At 41.4% G+C, this 10,785-nt stretch overlaps 1 protein-coding gene across 4 annotated transcripts in view; it reads left to right on the top strand.

The window, feature by feature from the left end:
- Pik3cb (phosphatidylinositol-4,5-bisphosphate 3-kinase catalytic subunit beta) overlaps nucleotides 1-10,785 on the top strand; it is a 171,177-nt gene that overhangs the window by 124,081 nt on the left and 36,311 nt on the right. For all 4 annotated transcript variants that reach the window (XM_029568812.1, XM_008844110.3, XM_029568811.1 and 1 more), the window contains 3 exons: nucleotides 1,960-2,081; nucleotides 3,987-4,130; nucleotides 6,709-6,808. In XM_029568812.1, the coding sequence (XP_029424672.1) occupies nucleotides 1,960-2,081; nucleotides 3,987-4,130; nucleotides 6,709-6,808 (366 nt within the window). The remainder of the gene's footprint in view (nucleotides 1-1,959; nucleotides 2,082-3,986; nucleotides 4,131-6,708; nucleotides 6,809-10,785) is intronic.

Below are 10,785 nucleotides of genomic sequence, written 5' to 3'. Positions count from 1 at the left end.
TTTGATTTTATATTGTCGTGGCTGGATTGATTTTGTCTTCAGGAGTTCCGCGGTAGCCCAATTCCAATGTGGGTCAGAAATGTTCAGACTTTCTCCTTATGTCTGGAATCTTCTAAGAATGATTTTGGCCTCAGGAACTTGGATATTGGACTGACCTGAGACCCTGGCAGTGGCCGCGCCACACAGGGATGCATAGGCAGATGGGGTGGGAAGAAGCCCCAAGATTTCCCAGGGAGTGGATTGAGTAGCTGGGTTGTACTGGATGCAAAGGATCAGGGAGAGGAAAGGTAAGCTTTGGAGTCCCAGAAAGAGGCTGTCAGCCCCAGCAAGAGGCTGGCAGGTGTTGCAGGACCAGGGAAGTAGAGAGAAGTAAGGGCCGGGCCAGGTCCAGAAGCGGTGCCCCTGGGGCCCAAGAAAGGCACTAAGTTGGTCTGGGTGAGAAGGGTCAGGAAGCAGTATTGGTTCCCCCGGTGTCTGGGGCCCCAAGTCTAGGGATGGCGCAGGTCCCAAACTAGGAGTAGCGAACAGCGGGGGAGATGGAAGGGTGAATGTGGCTTGGGGAGTCAAGGCGCGGAGGGCTGCGCTATAGACTTACCCCTAGAGGCCTGAAGATAGGAGTGCAGCACACACAGTTACTTTTAAGACCAAGCAGCCAGCTGACAGGTATCCTCTAGTCCCTGCAGCTTTGTTCCCATAGTTCTGTAGCACTGATCTTGCCTGAGGATTGATGTTAGTGGTACATGATTCTCCAGAAAACTCAGCAAGAGGAGTAAGGTTGTATCAAGGGTTGATCTTTGGGAGAGCCACAGATCAACTTTTTTTTTTCCATTCTCACCTATAACAAATTTCCTTCCCAGTTATTTTCCTCTCTTCTATAAACACATGCTGTACACATCAAAGCCAAAGGGAGTAGGGACTCTGCACCTCATAGTGCTCTGATGAGAGGCAGTAGTCCTTTGCAGAAGACTGGGGTTTACATCTGCTGTGACCTGCCCTCCTATTGCAGCTTTACCTCGTGCCCAAGGAGTCTTTGTGTTCTTTGTCCAGGTCATTTCTAGTTAAAATCTGTTATTTAATAAAAATAAAAGATCTGTTTAGTTCTGTGAATTACTTTTATTTCTTCTGATTTTAGGAGTTTAAGCATGTTTTGGTTAATAAAAGATTGTGTAAAGTGATAATTATTCTTTAATCACTTAAGGGCTGGAGAGATGATTGGGCAGTTAAGACCTAGTACTGCTCCTGCAGAGGGACCTGAGTTTGTTTCCCACACCCACATCCTGCAAGCTCCAGAGGATCTGGTGCTTCGTGGCCTCTGTGGGTACCAACACTCATGTGCAAATACCCACACACAGGCAAACAGAAATACACACACATAATTATTTTAAAATAATAAATCCTAAAAAATTCAGTTAAAAGTAAACTTGTTTTATATTGAGTTATTAGCTTAAATGTAAATGGCATTTTTAATAGCTTAAAATATCCAGCTTATATCTATACTTTTAGTTTTACCTTTAAATTCTTCTTGATTCTTTCTTCTTCTCTTGTCCTTAATTATGTAATGGCTAATGATTGTAGAATCCTTGTTTGTGGTGTCTTAACTCTGTTTTCATAAAGTATATAGTAATCTTTTAATATATCATCAGATCCTTCTGGAACCAGTGTTACAGGTGGTTGTGAGCAGCCTGATGTGTGGGTACTGGCAACCAAACCCAGGCCCCCTGCAAGAAAAGTAAGGCTCTTAACCACTGAGCCTCCATAGTAACTTCTGTAGCTTATAATATAGAATATTTCAAAAACAAAGGCAATCTTTGTTAATCTGTATTTGTCAGAATGTTTAAGACATCAGTATTAAAGCATTTTTCCTTTCTATTGACCCGTCTCCATGCTCCTTTGTGCTAGAAAAAATATAGGTTACTTTTGCCCTCCATAACTTCTGAACCAGTTTCCATTTTTAAACAGCTTCAGGCACTCCTTCAGATTTGGCCTAAACTGCCTCCCAGGGAAGCTCTGGAGCTCCTGGATTTCAACTATCCAGACCAGTATGTCCGGGAATATGCTGTGAGCTGCCTACGACAGATGAGGTACCTCCTTCAGGGACTCTTCTTGGGGCCAAGGAGTAATCTAAGGGTGGGTAAGGAAGAAGGTGGCTCCTTGAATGTCTCATAAGAAAGGTAAAAGCAAAGGAAGCTTGTTTCAGATTTAGTGGCCAGGACTTTTATTGGGTGCTAGTAATATAACTACCCCCTGTCTAGCCTGCACCAAATTTCTGGGCTCCTCAAAGGAAACTGGGTATGCATCATAAATCATAGTGTTACACAAACAGTTTAGGTATGGTGAGCCACTCTTACCAATTAATGGAGTAGAAACTCTTCTGAAATTTTAGTTTCCAACTGCCAGCCAAGGCCAACCCTGTAGCTAGGCTTTCCCACACCAGGCCTGTGTTGCCTCTTCCCACATAGTCTGCTTATTACCCCAAATTATAATGGTGACTTTGTTTGTTAGATTGTTTATTATTTTTGAGAAAGGATCTCACACTGTAGTCCAGTCTAGGCTGGCCTTGAGCTTGCTTTGTAGCACGGGCTAGCTTCAAACTCAAGCTTACCCTGCCTCAGCCTCCCAAGTGCTGAAATGACAGGCATGGGCCACCAAGCCCTGTTGTGGTTCCTCCTGGCTTTGAAAATCAGGTCTTTTGTTTTTGTTTTTGTTCTGTCCTGTTCTGTTCTGTTCTGTTTTGTTTTGTTTTGTTTTGTTTGATACAGGGTCTCACTGTTCAGATCTGGCTGGACTGGAACTTGATATATAGACCAGACCGGCCTCAAACTCACAGAGATTGGCCTGCTTCTGCCTCCCAAGTGCTGGGACCAAAGGCATGTGCCACCATGCCCAGCTAACTTCTGATTTTATAATATTTGTAGGTTTAAAAAAATATATATTTTGTTATTTTTATTTTATGTGTATGAGTGTATTGCCTGCATTTATGTGAGTACACCCGTGCCGCAGAGGTTAGAAGAGGGCTTCGGATTCCCCTGGAACTGGAGTTAAGGATGGTTCGTAGCTGCCATGCGAGTGCTGGGAATCGAACCTGGCTCTTCTGAAAGAGCAATCAGTGCTCTTAACCGCTGAGCCATCTCTCCAGCTTCAATATTTGTAGGTCTTATACAAGGACAACATGGGTTTTTATGATACAGGTAATTAAGGTTGTAGTCTGGAGCTGGACATGATGGAAAACAGGCAGTGAGATCAAGGGCAGCCTGGTCTACATAGTGAGTTTCAGGCCAGCTGGGGCTACAAGGAAACCATGTCTCAAAAAAACAAACAAAAGATTGTGATACAGGCTGGCCTTGGAGATGCATGCCTAAATCCCAACACTCAGAAGTCAGTGTCAACTGAATCTTTTGAGTTTGAGGCCAGCCTTGTCTATATATAGTAGGTTCCAGGCCAGATGAAGTAAGAAAAGCCATTTTTTGCTGAATTAAATCTCCAGAACCCACAGAACTGACCTCCGTTATGAGCACCATGGTGTATATACACCACTCAGATGCACACATTTCACACACAACAATCATAATAAAAAAAAATTTTTTTGGGGGGGGGCGTCTTTTTGAGACAAGGTCTCCCTGTAGCCCCAGCTGTCCTAGAACTCACTATGTAGACCAGGCTGGCCTTGAACTCACAGAGATCCTCCTGCCTCTGCTGGGATTAAGGTGTGTGCCACCACACCCGGCCATAATAAAAGTTTTAAAATAATTATGTTAAAGTAAGTTTTGGGGTAACTCTTAGATGACTATAATACTTAATGATAACAATTCATTTGATAAAAATATTCCATGTGCCCATTCTTTGATGCTGTCCTGTTCATATCTCACATCTGAATTCCATAATGTTGTTGTGGTGTTGTGATTAATCATTTAGCATTTGATAGTTTTCAGGAAGGAATCTTTTTCTGGCACAAGTGGTTGAGTTTCTTTATTTTCTGTTTCTTTCAGTGATGAAGAACTCTCTCAATATCTTTTACAATTGGTGCAAGTTTTAAAATATGAGCCTTTTCTTGATTGTGCCCTCTCTAGATTTCTCCTAGAAAGAGCACTTGCTAATCGGAGGATAGGGCAGTTTCTATTTTGGCATCTTAGGTAAGTCTTTATATTTCAATTAGAGACCATACTGTGCTTCAGTAAGTATAATACAATATAGTAAGATGGTTAGGATGTTTAGGAATGGTCACTTGCTTTAGTGGTTTCGATTGATCTGTTTATTATTTATACTGCTTTGGTACCTTTTACTTTAAAAAAAAAAACTTTATTGAGAATTTCATACATGCATATAAGGTGTTTTGATCAAATCCATACCCACTCTCCTCCAGCTCCTCCCATATCTCCCCATCACTTTTTTCTGATAACCTCATATACTCTTTTTTTTTTTAAAAAATGGGGCTTTTTGCTACTCTAACATTCCCGCCTCTGAAGAGATATCCCTAAAATCTTTTAAGGATTAGATAAGAGGTCCCAAATACTTCCAACATTTTTGGCCTTTGGAATGGAGTATGTTGATAAGAGGCCCAAGGATATCTTGACTTTTAGCCAAGAAACTGGCTACTTTTCTTTGGGGTCTTTTTACCTTAACTGCCTAGCCAATTCCTACCTTCTATTATCACACCATCCCCTGAAGAGGTTACCCACCTTGCAGATAGGGGATCGGGATGCAGACCACTCTGGCTTTTTCCGTGCTGAACAGGGGCACAGGGTGAGGCATTTGGGGTACCCCTTCAATGGGTCTAGATAGATAGTCTTTAGATAAAAGACTCCTAAATTGCATAACTCTTATCTGTAGAGGGAAAAGAAGGTCCTTGAATCATGAATAGGAGAAGTAAAGGGAACTAGAAAAAAGTCAGAACCAGGAAAATTTCAAGTGTTCATATCAGAGTCCATTGGGATTTCTTGACAAGGGCTTCCAAAAGCATCCCTCTATTGGGTTTGTCCCCATTTTTCTTCTGTCTGCCAAGGCTGGACTCTAGAGTGATGGATTCAGGGTTTGCTTTCAGGGATTTTGATAGCTGTTGGGGTGGTTAGAATCAGTGGCAGTTCCCTCTCAAAGGCTTCACCATGTGCAGGCAGGATCTGGGCACTCTCAGGCAGTTCCCTGCATTCTCAGCCCCTATGCCAGAGGAAGACCTTTTACTTTTTTGTCTTTTTGAGACAGGGTCTCTTTGTAGCCCCAGCTGTCCTGGAACTCACTATGTAGACTAGACTGGCCTCAAATTCACAGAGATCCTCCTGCTCTGGCTCCCGAGTGCTGGGATTAAAGGTGTGTGCACCACACCTGGCTCTTTTACTTTTTGAAACCCAAACTTGATTTTTGTGATTTGGCAAGGTAATTTGGGTAAGTATCCCTGTGGGGTCTCTCCGTCCCCTCATGGGTCGTTGGCCACTGATCCACGAGGACAAAGGGAGCAGAAGCAATGAACGGGGTCAGGATGGCCAGTGAGCACTGACGGAAGAAAGCCCTTCCAGTTAGGCAGGTTCAGTGATATATAGCTCCAGACTCAGTGAGACAGCTCCTTTATTCAGTGGGGGTTAGGGAAAATATAGTGTGGAGGCAGCAGCCAAAGCTTCAGCTGATAGGTGCTCATAGTGTGCTTTATTTACATGTGGCAGGGGATCCTATCATCCGACTATGGGCAATGCCTAATTATCATGTAGAAAAAAACCTGGGGGTAGTTTTTACTCCAGGTAACTATACCAAAGGTCATGTTCCAAATAAGGTCAGGCATCCGTGCTTGGTGGCACTTTCCAGGTAAGTCAGGCAGAGAGCAGGAGGCCCCCTGCTGCGAAGGGGGGGGGGCCTTCCATATAGTACCGAGCCCCTTAGAGCTATCCGGACATGGAGGACTACAACCCTAGCAGCAGGGTCCCCCAACATATCCCTCCATGCTTTCTTGGTTTTTAGCTGAAACTAATAATTGTCAGATTGTTAGTTTCCAATAAACTAATTTTCTTAATATATTTTGGCAGATTTATTTATTCCTTTTAGAGGTTTGTGGGTAGTATTTTTGTACCACTATTACTGAGTAAAGTCAGTGGTGGTTGGATGGATAGGTGGGTAGATGAATGGATGGATAGGTGGGTGGGGTGGGTGGGTGGGTGGATGGATGGATGGATGGATGGATGGATTGAATTTGCGGTGCTGGGGGTTTAATGCAGGGTCTGGCTCATGTTTAGTCAGTGCTTTACCACTCAACCACATGCCCAGTTCATTTTAGTTTATCACCTAGGTCATTTTTACAAACACATGAACCTTAATTTCACTAATCAAATGGGAATAAAATCAAGAAGAGCTACAGTTACTCTTTCGTTTACTAGGAAAATAATAGGATCTTCATTTTTGACTTTCTATTCAAGCGTTTTTGGTTTCTTTCTCATTGAACCAGCTTACTGAAACTATCAGAAAAAAAGTCTCCCTTCCTTACCTTTTGGCTTAGCTTCTTCAGGAAAGTGTGGCCTCTGTAATACTATGGTATTGATTTTAGGGGGTATTCTAAATTATTAACAAATTGGAAGGTTTGCCCATCTTCCTAATAATTATGCTGGAGAAGACCAGTTCTCTTCTCTGGTTGGTGTCATAAGTGTCCTGATAGAATACAGAAGTCAGTGTTTCTATTCCATGATTTGAAATGTGTGATAAACTAGCCATTTGAATTTTGACTTTTTGCAGGTCAGAGGTGCATATTCCTGCTGTGTCTGTACAGTTTGGTGTCATTCTTGAAGCATACTGTCGAGGAAGCATAGGACACATGAAAGTGCTTTCCAAGCAGGTATCAACTTTTGTTTGAATCTCCACATTCAATTTAGGACATACTGGTTGATAAGTTAATCAAATACAGTTTCTTCTACCACATATTTCATAGAGATTTCAGCAACTCAACCTCATCAGTACTTTTGCGGAGGAGGCAGAATCTCATATAGCTTAGGCTGGCCTCACTATTTAGCCAGTGATAAACTTTGTACTCCTGATTCTCCTGCCTCAGCATTTTGAGTGCTGGGACAGTTGTGTGCTGCTATATCCAGTTTATGCTGTTCTAGTGATTCAACCCAGAGCTTTGTGTATGCTAGATAAGCACTCTACCAACTGAGCTAGAGCCTCAGCCCTCAATACATTCTTTCATGAATGTTGTCAAAGTTAGGTTTTAACAAACTTAGCAGGAAAACAACCAAATGGCCCATGAAGCCAAGATTCCTCATTTTCTCTATTAATAGGATGCCTTAAATTTTAATAGGCCATACTTAGACATGCTTAATGATGAGTATGAAGGTAGTGGTTTTTTTACCTGATTTTTTCATATCCCCAAGTTACTTTTTCCAATTAGTAGCACATTAAAATTTTTTTTCTTTCTTTTTTTTTTTGGTCTTTTTGTGACAGGGTTTCCCGGTAGCCCCAGCTGGCCTGGAACTCACTATGTAGACCAGGCTGGCCTTGAACTCACAGAGATCTACCTGCCTCTGCCTTCCAAATGCTGGATTAAAGGCATGTGCCACCACGCCCAGCTCGTATTGTTTTTTAAAATTTTATTTTATGTGTAAGAACATTATTAGGCCTGCATATATGTAAGTGCACCCATGTTGTACAGTATCCATGGAGGCCAGAAGAAGACGTCTGTCAGATCCCCTGGAACTGGAGTTATAGATAGTTGTTAGCCGCCATGTGGGTGGTAGGATTCAAATCTGGGTCTTCTGCAAGAGCAGCCAGTGCTCTTAACTAAGGAGCCATCTCTTTACCCCAGATATTCATGTTTTAATTCAGAGCTAGTGTCCAGTAGAACTTAAAAGGTCTCTTTATTTCCTTTTTTCCACTGCCATTGCTTTGGTAAAGAGATCATGGGCCCCTTTGGAGAATGCTGGGAGAAAGAAATTGCAGTGACTGTGTAGTACAGGAAATGAAAGTGTTACGGGGATTAGCATGGCTCGGTCTATGGGTGCATATGGGAGATGAATCCTCTACTTAGATGTTTACTATTGCTGTGGATTAAGCATCACAGCACAAGCCATATGTGACTAGTAAAAAGCAGAGTGATTTTACATTGATGCAAAACCTGTTGATGCATTCTGAAACCAGTGTATTAGATCCACTTGGCTGAAAATTTCCTACTATGTTAAAAAGTTGCTCTCAGGCTACTCCTACTTTTTTTTTTTTCTCTCATCTTTTACACCCGTTCCTGTACCTTGTGGATGGTGTAGTTTATTTTATCAATTTCATTATTTTCATCACCTTTTGTGAGAGAGAGAGAGAGAGAGAGAGAGAGAGAGAGAGAGAGAGAGAGAGAGAGAGCAGGTTTCTGGAGTGGGTTCTCCTTCTACCATGTTGAGACAGGCAGACTCCAGGCTAGCTGGCCTGCAAGCTTCCAGGCCAGTCTACTGTACCCACATGTTCTGCTTTTCCTGTAGGCTTGGGGATCTAACTCAGATTGCCAGCAGGTGCCTTTACTCAACTAAGCTGTCTCATTGGACTGATGTACTCAGGTTTTTGTTTTTTAAGCAGTTGTGGTTTCTTTAAAATTTATTACTTTTTTTTTTTTTTAACGTGTGTGACTGTATTGCCTACCTGTACCCATGTCGTGCAGTGCCCACAGAGGTCAGAAGAGGGCATCAGATCCTCTGAATCCGGAGTTAAGGACAGTTGTTAGCGGCCATGTGGGGGCTGAGACTCGAACCCCGGTCCTCTGCAAGAGCAGCCAGTGCTCTTAACTGCTGAACCATTGCTCTCGCCTCTGTACTTAGCTTTTTCTGTATAATACTTCAATTCCACTACGTTTCTTTCTTTTTTTCCCTTTGTTTATCTTTTCTTCTATGATAGAGTTTCACTCTGTAACTCAGGCTGCCCTTGGACTCATGATTCTCCTGCCTCATTCCCATCCTCCCAGTGCTGAGATTACAAGAATTTGCCACTATACCTAGGTCTGTAGTGCAATTTTCTAACTCATTTGCCTTGCCAGAGAAACTTGCATTGGCTTGTTAAATGATTTTAATATTTAGGGCTTTTCCCGATATTAAGCAACCATTCTCATCTCCATCCTTTTAGAAAGCCCATTTGGTATGGTAATAATAGCTAACCTTTATTCACAACATGAAACTGGGATTATTAATCCTTAATTTTAGAACCTAGCATTCATGGCTATCACCTTAATATAACCCATTATCTCATCTTACCTGTGCTCCGTTAACCTACCTTGGGCTCTTCTCATTCTTGCACCCCCTACCCCCATTGCTAATAAAGTGATTTTTATTTCCCATTACATCATTTCCCCTTTGAAATTCCTACAATAATGCTTCATTATACTGATAATCCAAATCTTCTACAAAGACTTGTAAGATCCCACTTGGTCCCTACTCTCTCGACCTCATGTGGCATTGTCCTTCCCTTTCTCATGTCATTAAACAATGCTACACATTTTCTTGGTTCCCTTAGAGCATTATGTGACTTTGTAGCAAGGCATATGTCTGAATAAATCTCATTCTCTCACGCAGGACCTCTTGAATCACAGGCAAGCACTCTAGTGCTGAGCCGTATCCCCAGCCCCCACCTCCACACACATTTTATTATTATTTTTTTAATATTTATTATTTTTATTTCATCTGTGAGTATTATGCCTGCATGTAGGTAAGCGCACCCGTGTCGTGCAATGTCCGCAGAGGTCAGAAGAGGCCGTCGGATCTCTTGGAACTGGAGTCATGACAGTTGTTAGCTGCCATGTGGGTTCTGGGATTCAAACTCGGGTCTTCTGCAAGAACAACCAGTGTTCTTAACCTCTGAGCCATCTCTCCAGCCGTATTTATTTTTTAACTTTTGGTCTTTTTGAGACAGGGTCTCCTTGAAGCCCTAGCTGGCATGGCACATACTCAGTAGAACAGGCTGGCCTTGATCTCACAGAGATCTCCTGGGACTAAAAGAATGCCATCACCATGCCTAGCATTGACCTCTTTTTTTTTTTATCTTGAAGTTCTAAAAACATACTTGTATGTTTTCTTTTCTTTTAATTTATTTTTTTATTTCTTTTATTTTTTTAGAAGAAGCATTTCATTATAGTTTTAACATACTCAACAACAATTTCCAGAGCAAAGGTACATCTTTTTCAAAAGTGGCGATATAAATTTTAAGTTCACAGTTCAATTAATACAGTCATACAATATTGAACTCAGTATAAACCCTGTCAGACATAAAATTGAGTGAGTTTTTATCCTTTAAAGAAGATCTCCATTTCAAGATATGTTGTTTGCTACATTTTTAATGCTACTAACGCTTAGATGTTTGCACATGTGTCTTTAATCTCTATGTATCTGATTATTACTAGTCACAGTTGGTTACACTCGGATCTTTAGTACCTGAGTGTGGATGTAAAGTCATCAGGTAGATTTCACTGGTAATGTTTATCCCCTCTACTATTTCACATGAAGGAAATTTAAAAAAAATTTTTTTAATAACTACATGATTAGAAGAAGTATTTCATTACAGCTTTAACATATTCAGTAACCCACTCCAGAGCAAGAATACATCCCTTTCACAAGTGGCTGTAAGTTCCTAGGTTCACAGTTGAATTAATAACAGTTATACAATATAAGAACTCAGTATAAGCCCTGTAAGACATAAAATTGAATGAGTTTTTAACCTTTAAAAAAGATCACCATTTCATTTTAGAATATATTGTTCCTTGCAGAAAGACTCGTTTTTGCTACTAACACTGAGATTTTGGCGCTTGCATCTCTAATCTGTATGTATCTGATTATTACTAGTCATAAT

Source organism: Nannospalax galili, unplaced genomic scaffold (assembly GCF_000622305.1).
Source record: "Nannospalax galili isolate Female #2095 unplaced genomic scaffold, S.galili_v1.0 scaffold482, whole genome shotgun sequence".
In the NCBI taxonomy this organism is placed as follows: Eukaryota; Metazoa; Chordata; class Mammalia; order Rodentia; family Spalacidae; genus Nannospalax; species Nannospalax galili.
This window is presented reverse-complemented; position numbering and strand designations above follow the sequence as displayed.